General features: G+C 34.6%; 1 protein-coding gene across 1 annotated transcript in view; it reads right to left on the bottom strand.

The window, feature by feature from the left end:
* Positions 1–18,234, bottom strand: part of ARID2 (AT-rich interaction domain 2) — a 169,453-nt gene extending 151,219 nt beyond the window's left edge. Inside the window, exons 1-2 of the mRNA XM_040489031.1 lie at positions 18,149–18,234; positions 17,691–17,792 (exon numbers count right to left, since the gene is read on the bottom strand). Coding sequence (XP_040344965.1) covers positions 17,691–17,792; positions 18,149–18,234 — 188 coding nt within the window. The remainder of the gene's footprint in view (positions 1–17,690; positions 17,793–18,148) is intronic.
* Between the last annotated feature and the right edge of the window lie 351 nt (positions 18,235–18,585).

The raw sequence follows: 18,585 nt of genomic DNA on the forward strand, positions 1-18,585 counted from the left end.
TTTACTCTTTTCCTCATACCTAAAATGTCCTCAATCTTCCTTTTTTCTTTTCCATCTGAATCCAACTGGTCTTTCAATGCCGAGCTTGAGACCTCTTCCATAAGCTCCTCCCTACACTCAAACCAAAGTGATCTCCTTTCCTTATTTCCAATGACCCTTTCCAGTATTCATTCATTCATTCCAGTGGCCACACATTAACTCCTATATTCTAATAATCATTGTGTTATGATGATACAAAGATATACAAAAGCAAGTCCTTACTTCCTTGTGCTCGAAGTGTAATATGGGAGACTGACTTGAAAGAAATATATAACAGTAGTGTCTATCCTAGAGGTATAGATGGGAGGAAAAGTAGGATAATAAGGATCATTTCAAGCTGTTACAGAAGATAAGAAAAGGCTTTTCAGAGAAGGTGACATTTATATTAAGTTTCAAAGACGGGTAGGAGTTATGTCAGGCAAAAAAGAAGGGAAAGGAATTCCAGGCAGAGAAAACAGCACATGCAAAGGCAGAGAGGCGAGAAAAACTTGGCATGTTTAGACCACTATAAATAGATGAGCATGGCTGGAGTTCAGAGTACATTAACTAAGTCTACCAACACTTACTGGCTTCCCATTCACCAAGCCTTAAAACAAATGAAAAAATGCAGTATCCCTTAAAAGAATATGCAAGGATATGGCACCTAATTGGTTGGCACAATTAATTCAAACAAAACAAGCAATACTGAGCACTTATTATGAACTACGTACCTATGGTAGAGAACTAAAAAGCACAGGTCTTGCTCTGAAGATGCTAACATTTAGCAGGAGAGACAGTCAGCTTTTGGTAGACAGATTTTAAGGTTCAATCCTTATGACAAAAGACTAGAAGAAAACATGCTAAGATATTAACTGTGCTCAGTTTTTTCCCCTTTGTATTTTCTAGGTTGTGTACAAAGAGCAAGTGTTACTATACTTTGATAATTACGGAAAATAGCTTATAACTGAAGTAGTACAAAACTTGACACACAGTGGGTTCTCAGTAAGTCTCTGAGTAGGCATCTGCTAATGTAAGTCTCAAAAGTTTTAGATTTAAAACTTTAGATATCTAAAATATGGCTATGTATCACCACCTCAACAACTATGAACCTTCTTGGTACAAAGTACCATCATTTCTCACCCGGATTATTTTATTAACTCCCTAACAGGTCCCCTTGCTTCTGCCCTTGATCACACTTCATCTATATTTACCAAAAGCACTCAGAGAGATCCAGACAATGGCACACATCATGCTCGAAATCCTCCAATGGCTTCAGTATAAGGCAAAGACCTTTCAAAGGCCCACAAGATCAGCTACCAGCTCTCTATCTCTCTGATCTAATAATCTCCAACTTTTCTCTCTTTACTAACTTTGGCCACAATGGCCTCTTTACTGTTTCTAGAACACACCAGGCATGCTCCATTGCTGTTTGTTTACTCTTATCCCAGATATCCACCTGGTTTGCTCCTTCATCTCCTTTGAGTCTTTATTCAAATGTCATGCTCTATTATAAAGACTTTTTCCTGCCCACTCTATCTAAAGATGTTACGCACTCTCCATCAAAAACTACCTACTTTATTTGCTTGATTCGTCTCCTTGCACTTATCTAACAAACTGTTTTTGCTTATTTGTGCAGTCTCCTTTCATGAGCTCCAAAGGGGAAAGATTTTCCTGTTTTTATCACTGATTTATATCTAGTGCATAGAACAGTGTCCAGTAAATGACAGATGATCAATTGTTATTCAGTGAATTGAATAAAGGGCAGTATTCTGCCTAGTGGTTACAAGTTTGGTCTCTAGAGGTAGCTCCACCACTTTGCAGTTGTGTGACTTTGTGAAAGTTACTTAATCTCTTTAAATCTTAGTCTCCTCATCTATAAAATGATGATGATGGTATCAATCTTACAGGATGGCTTTGAAGATTGTAATAATACAAGATGAGCACAGTGCCTTGCAAATAGTAAATGTTCAATAAATGTTAGCTATCACTATGATGATAATTAACATTCGTTTTTTAAAAATGTTTATTTATTTTGAAAGAGAGAGAGAAAGTGTGTGTAAGCAAGGGAGGGGCAGAGAGAGAGAATCCTAAGCACCCCGTGCTGTCAGTGCAGAGCCCGATGTGGGGCTCAATCTCGTGAACCATTGAGATCATGACCTGAATCAAAATCAAGACTCAGATGCTTAACCAACTGAGCCACCCAGACACCCCTGATAATGAACACTGTTGACTCTCAAAATCCTTCCACTGCACCATCACATCATTTCCAATATCCATTTTTTTTTTTTTTTTTCAGAAATAGTAGTTACTTTGCAAAATCTTTGGAATTTCACCTGATAGTCTGAAACAACTGTAAGGTCAACTCTTTACCTTACATAAGATTCTATTCTGTTGTAGTTTGTAAAGAAAGATAAGAAAGGTTAGTGTCTATTTTACCTAAAAATACATATTTTAAGGACTATATAAAACAGCACAAAATGTCACATTTATCACAATGTTAATTTATATTCTACCACTAGAACTGACTCTTGGTGCTTTTTTCATAAAACCACACAAGAAAAGGTTAAGCTTAGGGCCAGATCAATGAAATGCTATAATACTACCAATTCTATATTTTAGAATTTTTCACTTCTTTCAGAATTCCCAAGTTAGATTTCCCCTTTGCTGAGAGGTCTGCCATACATACCCACCTGGGTTCTTAAGGATCTCCCCAATGGCAGAGGATCTGATTCAGTTCAACTACAATGTATCAAAAATCGAATTAGAGGCTTTGAAAGGTACATAAACATAAAAAAAAAAAAAAGTCCTTGACTTCAAGACTTGGACAGTACAGTAAGAGCAGTGAATTATAACTCACAAAGCAAAACTCTAATCCTGACACCACTACATATTAGCAATGGTAGAGGCTTTTTTCCTCATCTATAAAATAGGATAATACTAACTTATAGAAGTGTAAAATTTCAGTAGGGTGAGTATTTGCAGATATAAACTCTACTATAAATTGTACTGGAGCACCCGAGTTCTGTTGAAAAAAGATACATTAAAGGATTTTTTAAAAAATAAAAGCCAGCTGCTTCAACTATTTTCATATTTTGCTTATCCCCTTCAAGTCCTTGTCTTCATATACTTTTTTTATAAAGTTGTAATCCTATGCACTAGGGGGAAAACAACATAGCATGCCTTTTCCAGAGCCAGATGGCCTAGGTTCAAAGACTAGCTCCTGAACTTACTGTGTGACCTTGGGCAAGATTCTTAAACCGCTTTGTCCTATTTTCTCTTCTATAACATTGGTATAATAACAACAGTACCTATATTACAGGGAAGTATAAGAAAAAATGAGTTACGGTAAACCATTCAGCATCATTTAGCACATGACAAATTCAATAAATAGCTAAAAAGCAAAAAACAAAATATAAACTTGATGTGCTGCTTTATTAAAAAACTTAAGATGATATCATAAAACCAAAAGTACACTATTATCTAAAGTACCATAAGATTCTTTTAAAAGGACTCTAAGATACTTTACATTGACTTTTTTTTAAAAAATCTCCTTGCCATCCCCTTGTCCAGATATTTAATAATGTATAATAAAATCCATCTATTGCTTCATACTTCCAGTAGAGGTCTCCATCTAAAACATAATGTACCAGACTGAAAACTTTAAATTAGTATTCCTAGTTATTAAAAAAAATCAAATATGTCAGTTTAAGTTTTTGCAAGCAAAACATTAAAAAATAAAGAATATCTCTGAAGTAAAAAGTGATTTTTCCCAGTGATTGTTATACGTTTTACTATGGGCTTTCTAATAATACTTGTCTTATAAACCTAAGACAGGAAGGGGAAAGAGATAAGACTGTTGATAAAATGACAAATCAAGTACATAATTATCATTGCTAGTGGCCAACAATTTACCTATGCCTCATAGAAGGTATGAGTCAGGAGACTCATCTTAATGTAAAAATAAGGGTCACAGTTTATAGTAGTAAAAAATTCTCTGACAATCTTCTACATTTATTCCTTTCAAATCAGAATAGAATAGCTAGAGTAATAAAGGCAACTCTGGCTTCTACTTGCCCCTTCCATCATTCAGTAATAATGATCTTAGGAGGGCCTAAAAGAAAAAATATCCATATTTCTAGCTTACCAAAAAACAACGGTTAGACCATTTTCTTAAAATCCCTTCTAGTTCTAAGAATAACGATGCTATGTTTTGATAGATTAGGTAACCATATCCAATTCTAACTACATAATTCTTGTTCCTATCTTCAGGAATTTAAATTTTCAGATTCCATGAGCTTTACTACTAAGGCCTCTATAAAACGTTACATTTGCATATAATATCTAATATCTACCTCAGCTTAACCACTTAAATGTGTAAGACCTGATAAATATCTTTAAGATTTGATATGTCCAAAAACCGACCGACAAATTATCAAACCATTTGCTTAAAGCTAATAGTATTGCATGTATGTGTGCATGCATGTGCGTGTGTTCACGCATGCACACACACACACACACACACACACTTAAGTTAACCCCCATAGTTTATAAAGAAGGGATATTCTAAGTCACAAAACTAGCAAGACTTTAATGTCCAAATTAGACCTAAATCTGAGGATCAGGTAGGCAGCGTAAAAACATACCATTTAATTTAGTGGTTATGAATCTGAATGGATTCACTGAAACAGCATGTAAGATTTCTGATTATAACTAATGTATGAATTTACTTTTCATTTCCACAGGGTGGATAACCTATAAAGAAGATTTTTAGACCAAAACAATTACTTCTTGCCTTGAGAATATAAAAATCAAGCAATGATCATGGTTTATACTAGTCTTTAATATAAACCCAAGTAATGAATTAAATTATTGTCTTATTTTTGCAGGTCATGCAACAGTCAGCAAAGTAAAGACTTTTTCATAGATAGATAGAATAGGAAAAGTAACTTTCCTCTGAAGTTATCATTTAGCATTTTAGCTGATTTTTATTTCTATGTTAAATTCCTAGGACATGAGAAATATGAACATTCAAATATAAGCTGTGAAAAGGGACCTAAAAGTTTTAATATTCAGTATTAGCTCCCCTCTTGAATACAGATAATAAATAATTACAGATTTAAAAAAGTTAAAACAAAATGCTAGCAGATAAAGCATATGAAGGATATCTCCAAATTTCACTTCTAAGTCTAACCAGTAGAGTTCATTCAATAAACAGATATGAAAATACCATGTTACTAGAACATATAGAGTTAAGATTACATCAAGAACACATAGCAGGCAGTATGTTAGTCAATGAGGAAATGTTAGGTCAAATTAAGGTCAGCATCAAGACAAAGACACCATCTTCCCAACTATTTTACAGTGGCCAATACAATTAGACAAAAGAAACTAATTAAAGGCATAAAATAATTAAAGGGATAAAATTTAAGAAAGAAGAAAAACCATCCCTATTTGCAGATGACATGCTAGTATATCTAAAAATGTTTTTAAATCAATAATAAAACTAATACAAACAGTAAAACAATTGAGTAAGGCAGATTATAACATAAAAAATCAATAACTTTCATGTAAATAAATGATAGCCAATTAGAAGATGAAAATGGAAGAAAAACCATTTTTACAGTAGGAACAAAAACGATAATATATGTAAGAATAAACTTTAAAAATGCCCCAAAACCTATACAAGAAAAAATTTAGACTCTTGCATGACACAAAAAGGCTTGAATAGGCAGACTTCCATTGTTCTTAGATAGCTCAATGCAATACCATCATCTCAGTTCTCTTAAGGTAATTTATAAATTTAATGCAATCCCTGTTAAAAACAACAACAAAAAATTAACCAAGCTTTTTTCTGGAACTGGATAAAAGAATAGCCAAGAAAACTTCATATAAAAAAAAAAAACCCACAAAACTATGAGATGGGAATGGCACTATCAAATATTAAAACATGCTATGCATGAGGCACCTGGATGGCTCAATCAGTTAAGCATTTGACTCTTGGTTTCAGCTCAGGTCATGATCTCACGGTTCTTGAGTTTGAATCCCATATCAGCTCTGTGCTGACAGCGCTTGGGTTTCTCTCTCCCCTCTCTCTCTGCCCCTACCCCACTTGTACTCTCTCTCTCTCAAAATAAATAAAACTTAAAAAAAAATGCTATGTATGCCACAATAATGAAATATAGTGAGATACCATTTTTTAATCCCTCACAGTAGTAAAACTTAAAAAGCTTGACAAGCACATAGCAAGGCTTTGGGAAATAGGCACTTTCATATACTGTGGTGGGAATGCTAAATAGTTCTTTCCCACAAAGGGAATTTGGCAATATTTAACAAACTACATATGCATTTACTCTTTGATTACTACATCAACACCCAATTTAGTAATTTGCTCTGAAGATAGATCTCCAAAACTTTAAAACCAGGTTTGTATAAGATTACTAGATTTGTAGATGACTCATATGGCATTATTTGCTATTCTAAATATTGGAAACAACCTAAGTGTCATCATGTAGGGGACTGGTTGGAAAACCAGGATATATACACACAATGGAATACTATGCAGCTGTTAAAAAAAGAATGGGACTTTATGAATTTATTTAGAGTGATATTCAAGATACATTAAGTAAAAAAAGGCAAAAGGCATTCTCCATTTCAACAGAAACTAAAAGTGTATATATAAATATATATATACACATATATTCTATATATAATTTTTACAAAAAGAAACACAGGAAGGATAACCAGATGCTAAGGAAACTAGTTATCAACAAAGCATAAGTGGAAGGGGTAGAAGAGAAAGGGAAGAGAAGAGGGTAACCTCCAAGTAGATCTTAAATTTTGATTTTATAATTTTATTAACTGTTTCACATATTCATAAATAAAATTTAAAAAACAAAAATGGGGAAAAAACAAGAATGAACACAAATGGAAAAAATTCGAATTTTACTGTATTTTAAGTGAATAACAATAACAGAAAAAAAATCCAATCACTGAGAATTTTTTAACAAAATACCAATATAGCTTCAGTTTGAACACTAAAAGAACTGCAAAGAAATTTGTAACTCTACTTAGCAAGTTTGTTGTTTGTAGTGGTATGGGTGTAATAATTCTTAAACTGTACTCTCTATATTACAGACCTGACCAGATGAGTAAATATACTGGTATTGGGTACTAGAGTTCTTAATGCAGGAGAAGGAAGATACACAGTATGGAAGAAGCCAAGAAGAAACTTGTGTGCATTGCAGCTAGAGATGTCAGTATATATAGCATTATCATTTTTTTAATATGTATATTTATATTTAATCTTCCAATCAGTTTTCTAGGTGTGGAGGATGGTTTAGTGTTGGTCTGGCTGTATTTCATGGACGCGAGACACATAAAAGGCTTCCATGCTGTTCCACCATCTTGGCTCCTCCCTATGTATATTTATATTTAAAATAAAAAACTTCCTAGCTCTTCCTCTGCAAGAGCCTGGAAGAAAGACAACGCAACAATCGGTACACCTGCCAACCAGATCTTGGTTTCAGTATACCATTCCACACTAAAGAAACCCAGAACTCCCTGGAGAAATAGCTGATGCTACAGATAGGTAAGCAAAACACAAATTGACCCTGGAAGATCTTAATTTTGTCCGAAAGCATGGAAGAGCTCAAAAATAGGAACATGTTAAAGACACAGGAACCAGTTTGAAAGGGTTCCTACTGGCCAAACTTAAAGAGCAAAATACATAACAGATATTAATCCACTGTATAAAATAAAAATATAATAAATAAGAATGAAAATATTATCCTTACCATAGATTGCTAAGAAATGCTGAAAGAATGATAGAGCTAGAAAATAAGCACTATACATCCATTATAATTAACTGATTCAGGCAAGAATCATCAATGGACATTAAAACTACTGGGTAACAGTTTAACGGTGAGCAAGATATTTACATGCTCTCAAAGTATGTCCCCATAGGTTAATTATTAATTACAAAAGAGAAAATGAAAACTTTGCAGTAGAGAAACCAGAAGGACATCACCTTAAACCAAAGTTAACCTCAACAATAGGACAAAGTGACATTTGGCCTCCTGCCAAAAATGCCTAACCTAAATCTAATCCTGGAAAATCATCCGACAAATCCAAATTATAGTACCGTTGGCTTGTCCTGCTCGAAAATGGTAATATCATGAAAGGATGAAGAACTGGAGATATAACTAAATGTAATACAAGATCATGGATTTGCAGGGTTGGGCACAATTGCTATAAAAGATATCTTTGGGATAACTGGCAAAATTCGAATAGTCTGTATATAATACAGATTAATATGATTATATCCATGTTAAGTTTCCTGAATTTGATAATTGTATTATTGCTACACTAACAGAATGTTTTATTCTTAACATAACTCATATTTAGGAATAAAGACCATGATATTTGTAATGATATCAAATGATTATAAAATAGTAATAATAATATATGTATACCATCACATATAAAGAGAAAAAGATAAAGCAAATGAGGCAAAATAATAACTGGCCAATATAACTAAAGTGTAAGCAAGAGTTCACAGAGTCAAAAAAAATTTTAAATCTTTAAAAAAGAAAACATAGCAAGGAAGGAAAATGATTAGGTTTACTACTTCTCGGATTTTTTTACTATTAGATTGAATTAATGAATTACAATGTGAGGCTACCTGGAAAAACTACTCACAAATTCAGAGGTTTGACTTTTTAATGGTGTAAACTAAGAAGATAATACAAACCACTTAAGCACACTTCACCTATCACTTGGGAGTGCACTTGGAGGTAGAGTGCTAAGGTAGGAACTTCTATTTATGAAGTACAAAGTGGTCTGATCGGTGTTCAAATACATTGAAATTTCACTTAATCTATGAACGATTATGAAAAGTGTAATCAACCTGAGCATTACTACTGACAATTTTAAATTCTAAAGTACTACAAGTAAGATACTTTCTACATAGAACCCTAACTTATGGTCTCTTCTTTGTCCTATTTTAACAGATAAATGTTCCTACTGGCCTCATGTGTGTTTCTATTAACATTTTATTTATTTAAAATGGGCTAGGAGAGGGACAAAATAATATTTCATCTGAAAACACTTCACCATGAGTGATGTATGATTATATAATAAAATTCATCTTTGTGCACGGAGCAACTGACCAATGTACCCCAGAAGTGGGAATTAACCAAGGACAACAGTAAGAACTCAGAAAGGTGAGAATTAGATATTTGCCATACTTCACAATAAGATGTATCTTCAAGCAATAGATTCTTATACAACTTTCTCTAAATCCTGCTTCATAAGAAGCAAAACTTTATTTTGGCCCCACTAAATGGCAATGAATAAAATCATTTACTGATAGAAACAAAAGGTAAATATAGCAAGAACATGGGCTATTCCTGAGGATATTTAACAACTATAGATAATGAAGGGTGGTAAAACAATGCTTTGTTAAGGCAAGTCTATCAACTAAGGAACGAAACAGAAAGGCAAAAGGGAAAAAAGTATGGTCTGAAAATATGTTAAAAAAAAAAAACAACTTTTCTACCAGTCCACTATGGCTGACACTGGAGATTGACAGTTGGCTATTACCTATAGCCCTTTTATTTTTCTTTCTTTCTTTCTTTTTTTTTTTTTTTTACAAAGTAGCCCATTTGTGCCAAAAGAAAAGAATTTGGGTTGTGTTAAGAATTTTTTTCTGTTATTTTTTCTAAGATTAAATAACAGCAATTACTTCTGAAATTTGATGATAAAAATAAAATCTCACATATGAAAATGGTTTGAAAAATCAAGGCAGTGCATTAAAAAACAAGCTATTGTTAATATTGCTATTTTTATAGGAATTTAAACAATGTAAGTTAACTTCCCTAAGCAGAACTGGGACAGACCTACAAAATCCTCAAAAAGTAGAAAAGCATTCAGTAAGTTAAATAAAACAAATGGCATATCATTTGGAATGAATATCATAAAGTCCTATATAGGAAAAAACAACAACAACAACACCCCACCTAGATATTAAAGAAAACTTATTTTTAATTAATTTTTAAAATCCAAATTATGTAAATACAGTTAAGTTTGAATTGGTAATTCATATACCTTTTTATTCCCCTTAACTGAAGTGGAGCCCTTGTTAGCTTCTCTGGAGCCCAGAGACAAAGTATAGGGTGTGTCCAGGCTCTGTTTAGAGATGACAGGTGCAGCTTGAGCAGGTGCCCCAGACCAGATGTCATCTAGAGGTTTTATTCTGGATGTAGCCCTGGCCAACGTGTTGATGCCAAGTTAAACTAGTTATCTCAGCAACTAAGTTGGTTTCATTACAATACTTCAATCAGCTGTTCTCAAACTTCACACTTAAGAATCACCTGTGGCACACTTATTAAGAATACAGTTTCATACTACTATTATCTAAAAGCACCAATCAATCTTAGCACCACTAATATGGGACAACTAAATATTACATGTCTCATGATTCGATGAAAAGCACAGCACTATCTAATAAGTATGCCTGAAATACTGAAATTGAATGTTATCAACCTTTAGATCTATCAGTTTTCAGGAAATAAATACAGGGGATAGAAGAACAAGTTAACTGACACTAGAAGGAAGTGATCAACCAAATTGACAATTTAGCACAATCTGAAGAACAAATGACTCCCTTACTTCAACAAATCAATGGCATGAAAGGAAAAGAAAAAGGAAACTGTTAAGAGACTAATGAGATAAGACAGCCAAAACAGATTCAGCCCCACCACAAAATCTCCTGCGGTAAGATGGGGTGGACCCTGCAAACAGTGACTTAGAAACTATTGGAATTATGGATCTATCATTCTGGGACAACAAATCAGAATGTGACAGCTATTCCTAGATACCACCAAGAGATTGTAGTTCCAGCAAGAGGTTATTACAATGTACTTAGTCAACAGGGTATATAACTTGCAGACATGGATTAACTTCCACTTCACAACATAATGAATATGCAAAAAGTATCCAAGCACAAATGAGATTTCTTTATACTCTGAAACAGAAAAATACGTTAGACTCTTATTTTAGTAACACAATTCTTGGAATGCTTAATGAAATTCATAGATAATCCAAACATTACTGAGAGTAACAATTTATTCTAGGTCCCCCCAAAGTTATATTTCCAAGTGAATGCATCAATAAATTTTATGATAGGTAACCAACACCAATATCAACCAGCATATATGCACTTCTGAATAAACTGCATCAATCTGCCTATTTTCCTTGGTTCTACTATGAATAAACTGTACTAGCCAGGTTATTTAAATTTATTTTAAATTCAAAAGCCAGTATTTTTGCTTTTTGTAAAAACTGTGCTTATAACTTCAAGCCATAAAATATTTGACCACAACCTTTAACACTAACACCCTTATTTTTTAAAATCTTTTTTTTGAAGGTTCTTTTTTTTTTTTTTTGAGAGACAGAGAGAGACAGAGCACAAGCTGGGAAGGGGCAGAAAGAGAGGGAGACACAGAATCCGAAACAGGCTCCAGGCTCTGAGCTGACAGCAAAGAGCCCGACACGGGGCTCAAACTCATGAACTGTGAGATCATGACCTGAGCTGAAGTCAGACACTTAACCGACTGAGCCACCCAGGCGCCCCACTAACACCCTTATTTTTAACTCCAGCAAGTTTGGTTCTTAAACAAACATGTACTTTTTTTTTCTTAACATTTATTTTATTTTTGAGAGAGAGAAAGAGACAGAGCATGAGCAGGGGAGGGGCAGAGAGAGAGGGAGACACAGGATCGGAAGCAGGCTCCAAGCTGTCAGCCCTGCCTGATGCGGGGCCTGAACTCACCAACTGCAAGATCACGACTTGAGCTGAAGTCGGCACTTAACAGACTGAGCCACCCAGGCGCGCCAACCAATACATACTTCTAAACAGCTTTCCCTAACACTGAAATTTATGATCTGACTTCCCAATTTTTTAAGTCATAGAACTGAAGTGAATACAAAGTTTAAGCAGGACCATCACCATATTTCAACAAAAGTAATTACTACCCCACAAAATAATGTGATCAATAATTCTGCTCCAATTCTTTAAAGAGGCTTGTGTGGACAAATTTAAAATCCAAATTTAAATATAAATATCCTGTTCTAAAAAAAACCCTCTAGTTTGAATGATGGACAACAGGGAAAATAGAGAGCAATTACTTGCTTTTCGAGGGGCTGCTGACTGGTCAAATAAAACTAATCATAAATTCTTTTGTCATGAAGAATATCAAGCTAATATGTGAACTACTGCCTGAGACTTAAAAAATCTTTATCATGTCATATTTTTTTTGTTTGTTTTTTGTCTTTCATAACATCATGGTTTAAATAGTAGAAAAAATATTGTTATGAATCTACAAGGACAGCTTTCTCCATTCTGGACCAACTAAAGCCACTGCTTATCTTACAGGTTCAACTTTTCTTCTTCTATTTGGACTGCAATATTTCTTTACCTTTCTTTTACTGGCAATGAACACAAGATAATTTTAACATCCCCCTATTTCAAACAAATATTTAACAAGTACTACCAATGTAATTTTGCACAGCCATTGATAAAGACATGCGAACAGCTCCAAAAAATTTACATTGGTATTTATGTATGTCTACATAAATATACACAATTACCTCTTATTTCTCATTTCCTTATTATTTTCTATATTTAAAATTTCTCTTCCTTAACCCTTATTTCTTCCAGTTCAGAGCTTCCCAAACTGCTCCAAAGAACCTACAAATATTCCTCAAACATGGGGTTTGGTACCACATTCCTGCGGTGCGTGGGAGTGTCAGGGAAACACCATTTACTGTGGTTGGGGGAAAGGAGGTAATAAATGGACTTTCTCCAAAATGGACTTTCTCCAAACTGTGTAGAGATCCATATGCACATTAACAAAATAAAGTCTCTAAGAAGTCCTGCAATTAACCCAAATGTAGCTGTACTGCTCAAATTCATTCGGTCTTTTTTCAAGGAAACACACTGACATTTCAAGAAAACAAGTATTTAAAAGGCACAAATTGAGAATTTCTACTCTAATTGATCCTGAATACCAAGGAGTATGGTAATGATGGCGGTGGCAGGTCAAAGAAGCAAAGACTGAGAAAATCCCACTCACTCTGCCCCACATGTCCTCTAATTCCCAATTCGGACAAACCCCATTTACACCAGTAAACTTTAGTAAAGTCTATACCACTCTGGAACATGTCCAGTAAGTAGACTTCACCAAATATTAAGAAAAGTTCTATACACTTCACCTAAAAATATGTATTGAATACTTGCCTGCAGACTAATATACCTAAATTACAATGAATCAAAATGTTTATTTTTCATTCCTTTTGAAACTTCCAATATTACTCAGTTTGGCAATATGAAGGATTCACTGCAGTGATATGCTTTTCTATCAGTTCTAGTGGATTTCACACACAACCAACTATGAAAATACTGAATCCACAACAGAATACAGGTAGGTTTACAAAAGAATGCTCCTATTTAGAAATACACACTTTTAGTTAAAGGCAGAAAATGTTATGTAAAAAACCACAAACATTTTTGGGAGTTATAGTTAAGCTCCTAGTTGGTTACCTCAGTAAAATATGTGTCTTCAGTGAACAAACTATCTTGGAGTGAGTGAGATTTATTTCTACTTTGGGGCAAATTTGAGCTGTTTAAACACGATTTCTAAGACACAACATTAACCTGGCTGAACTCTGATCAGTCTCACAACCTTCTCCACTTTCTACTCCTTTCCACAAGTCTGCATGCCCTTTAAAATGTAACAGACTATCAGAAGAGATCAAAATCAGGTTTGTTCAAAATGAAAGAATACAGTTTATAAAATTAAATTTAAAATACATACACGAATAATTTATTTAAGTACAGTTGTCCTTTCAATCTCTATATTACTTCTCTTTTTCTTCCTTGAAAAAAGCGAGTAATGTCTGCTTACCAATTCTGTTTAGCAATTCACAAACTCAGAGTATTACTTTATTTACTTGCTTATTACAATTTTGAAGCATTGCTTCACTTAACATAAAGAGATTTATTAAATGCTTTCTCTTAAAAGAGATAACGTACATGGTATACACTAACTACAGAACATATGAGTGTATTCATTCTATCTAATTGATAAATGTAAACTCTTCCTGTTGGTATAATCTAAGGGAGGGCTTTATTCACCAAGGGGAGAAAAATAGAATAAATTCACAATGCAATTGAAAATTCACTCTGGTGGGTACAACTCTCCAGTGAAGTTGCTGACTACTCTAAAGGTAGGTACATGTAAAAAAAAATCATTTCATGTTAGTTCCGTGCAATATTTTTTTTAATGTCTAAGATATTTCACCTCCTTTCCAAAAAATCAAGTTTTATAATAGAAATATCAAGTCAACCTTGACTATAGCTATAGTAATGCTGGCATAAGCTACAAGAAAATTCTTCAACTAAGTATTTGAAATAGTTACCTAAATTTTCATACCAAGGCTTCAAATTTTTAAATGGGACTAACAGTAGTAAATTGCCCCCCAGTCTTTGCACCAAAACAAAACAAAATAAAATTCACTGAATAAATATAGAACATATTGTGTATATTGGCCATACATTTAACCATATGTAACTCTCAACCATATTTTAATTTCTTAAAATCATTTGCGACTAACAAACTGAATTGATAATAGACTGATTAAACGTTACAGAACATGTGTCAGGAATACAACTTTTTTTGTCCAATTAACAAATGCCCCTAAAGTCATTTGGACTTTTTTTTTTTTTTGCACTTTAATTTCTCCAACCATAAAATGTGGGAAATATTCCCTTACCATTTTATACTTATAGGGATATCCTAATAATAAACATTTGTGGAAGAAATTGAGATGTACAGGCCAAGAAAGGAACTAGGTGGAAACAAAATATATGTAGATCATAAAGGATTAATACCCAATTTTTAAATATCGAGTACTGTTACTCATTACCAGTAGGCACTAACATTTAAAACATTAAACGCCAATGTTACAACAAATCGTCAATTGTATTTTCAATTTTAGACTTTGAGAAATTTTTATACTCAATCTACAAATGAATAAATGTATGTTTGATACAATCAAGCAAACTTTTAGCAGACCACTAAACTCCAGTTTCTACATTCAATGACTGTCTATGTTTGTATGAAAACAAACATAGAAATGTTAGAATATATACATGGCCAGCATACTAGTTTGGTCTTCTTTATTTAAGTGTCTGTAATACCATGAAGTTACACCATAACTTCCTTAATACTGGCTATATCTGGCTAACAGCCATCCATCTAATTAATAATGAAATTACAGAGGAATGTCAGCAAGTATTAAACTTGTAGAGTAAATGAGAACTAACATATATAATAACAGTCTTACAATAGGTCAAATGAAAAAGGAGTTCTTATTTTAAAAAAATATTCTACCTGTGATTTACAAAACACACTGCATTATCTGCTCATCAGAAACCATGATATTCAACATGATGTATCAAAGAGGGAACTCACAAAGTCACTTCATTACTATCTCTTACTATGAAGAGGAACTCTTATAGTTAAGTCACAGAATTACTGTGAAAGCTTGGCATCCTGTCTGCCAGTTAAGATTTTTCAGAGGAAGGTGAAAAACCCAGCATAATACATGTCCTCTAATTACACCACTCTGGAAAAAAATCTTTCAAGGTTGGTAGTACCCAATCTTTGACCAGCATATTTCTCTTGTATTTCTTTACAAGCCATACAAATCTTCACATGGTTTTATTTTCCAAAACAAATGCTTCAACTTTTTTCCTAGTAGCCTAGCTACAACCCTACAAAAACAAACCTGGAGAGTGACATATGGAGGAAAAACAAGTTTAGCTAAGGACATAGTTCAAAAAGCAGCTTCTAATAGGAGAATAAAGCTCAAATTGATATAAGAACAATGTGAAGAGTCACAAACAACCCTGAAACTATTTACTTAAAAACAGTACTTGTAAGTATTATCAGTGAATGATATGATCTCAGGATAGAAATCACTACTGGAAAAAACAATATTTATGTAACTTGTAAAAAACTGGAATTCGAGGCAGTTAATTGATTATGCTAAAACTTGGTTAGTATGCATGTAAGTTCTTCAGAAAAACATCTCACGAACCATATATATCATTCAGTACCTTTTGGATATTAAATTTCAGTCAATCAATCCAATAAATATGAGGCATAACTTTAAACTGTGTTACAAAACAGTTTAAAATCCAAACAGTTCAAACTGATTATCAGAAGACCAAGACCTGTATGAATAATATTCCTCTCAATATTATAAATGGAAATGGGCAAGTGAGTATCACCATAAATATAAAATTCTCTACTTCTCACCACATTACTTCTCACCAAATCAACAGTTTTGGGGGGTTAATTTAATTTTACTTTGTTTTTCGCTTTACCTCTTTATTTAAAAATGCACTCACACCTACAGCCATCACAGACAAACTAGAGTAAATAACAACTAGCCATATTTAATATTTTCTAGACTTCTGTGCAACTCAGTAACTATCCAAAAAGTTCTGTGAACTCTTCAGCTTCAAGCCTGAAGTCAGTCTAAGATAGCCAATAGAAAGCACACCTGGGCAATTACTGCATTTCCTACTTCAGAGTGTTGAACTTAAGACAGAGTATCTACATTTGGATACTACATTTGGAGCAATGAGAAGTGCCAAGCTCAATCTATGCAGAAGCTACATTAACTAAAAAAAGGCCATCCCTTAATATCATTTATCAAAAAGCAATAAATATGAAGAGCATTATTTTAGTTTTAAATAACCACCACCAACTAAGGACCCTCTATGAGTAAGTAAGCATTAAAAATGAAAGATGACCTCATAACAGGTTACAATATGAAAATATTCCTAGCAGAAAAAAATAATAATACAGCTTAATCAAGAAATATCTTTTCTGAAGTGTATCACATTATCAACTGAACAAACAATTTACTTTGTCATATACAGTCAAAGGAGGGAGAAAATGAAAAGAAAATCGAAATCATTGTACTCCACTTCGTAATCTTCCTACATATATAATAATCCTTTGGAACGTTTTGAAGTCACTCAAAAATTCCAAAGAACTTACTCTAAAAACTCTCCTGGGTCACCTAAGGCACCAACACGTTATGCAGTGTAGAAATATTCTACTGCAAAAGCACTCCGTTACACGGTTCCACACAAGAGGTTTCATTTTTTAAAAATCTTAAAGTCAGGATTTTAAAAAGGCAAAGGAGTTTCGAAGGCAAAGAAAAATTTTCCCAAGGGATACAAAGTTTCATTAACTATCTTAACTCTTTTACTAAGCATCACCTCTCTGCCCCTCCGTGGATATCAAGCCATCAATAACAATGTCACAAAAGAATGTTTACCAAGATGGGGGGTAGGGTGTCACCTGTAAAGATCCTGTATGAAAAATGTAAACAATCCTAAAATAGATGAGGAAAACTTTCACCTTCCTACAACCTCGCTTTATGGGTATTTGATGTTTCTCAGACTGAAAAAATGAACAGAAGTTTAGAGACTGTCTGCTGTGCAAGGTTTGTTTGGGGGCTTTCTTTTGGCTAAAAACAAATCTCCCCTCAAGTCCCTCGATTCCAAATACTGTGGAAGAGTCACTACTACTCACCGCAAGTAATACTGTTTTAAAGCAAAGGCAGCGTTAGAACAACTTCTGGGAAAGTTGAACTCTTCAACAATTTCTCCCCACTGATTCTTCTCAGAAACCTGTTAAAAACACAGCCACACTTGTCTGAGAGTGCACCATCCAAGAAAACTCTAACCTAACTGTGAAATAAATACCCATTCTACAGAGATCTGTAGATACCTCAAGCATCAGTGGGTGTTTCAGATCGATCCGTAAGAGTTCCTAAGCAAGGGCTGCTCGAATCACCGTGTTTTCACCCGAGAGCCCTGTATTTAATAGCACTTGTTTTGTTTGGGGGGCGGGAGGGGGGGTGGTGGTGGGTTTGTTTTGTTTTTGAAGCCCGGACAATAACCAATCGCAAGTCCCTCTGTCGCCCCCTTTTAAATCTCAACGCGGTCCGTTTACACTAAAAAAAAAAAAAAGTTCAAAAGGATCAATACTGTTCCGGACAGCGACGTCCGCAGGTTCTGGGGGGGCCGGGGCCCGGGCCGATTCCGATCCCTCTCCCAGATCTATCCATCTCCATAGGCCCTTCTTTGAGGCCTACAGCTTCTGCCTAGCCTTGAAGCCTAAGATGGCTATTTGGAGACAGGTCCTGGTTTCTTTTGTTAGCTGTATAAACCGAGGGCGACGGGGCCGAGGCTGTGCCCCCGGCTGCCGGGATCATTTCGCAGCCGATTATCGATGTTAAACCTGCCCGCGCTAATTTTGAGTTGCACGAAAACTGCTCTCAGAGTCTGTGTGTCTCTGTGTCTCCGCCTGTGCTAGAGCGGCAGCGGCGGCAGAGCTGACTCGCGAGCGAGCGAGCGGGCGGGCGGGCGCGGGCGCGGGGCTCGGGCGGGCGCCCCGCACGCCCGCACTCCCCGCCGCGGCGCTC

This window comes from Herpailurus yagouaroundi, unplaced genomic scaffold (assembly GCF_014898765.1).
Source record: "Herpailurus yagouaroundi ecotype Mexico unplaced genomic scaffold, PumYag 166, whole genome shotgun sequence".
Lineage (NCBI taxonomy): Eukaryota > Metazoa > Chordata > Mammalia > Carnivora > Felidae > Herpailurus > Herpailurus yagouaroundi.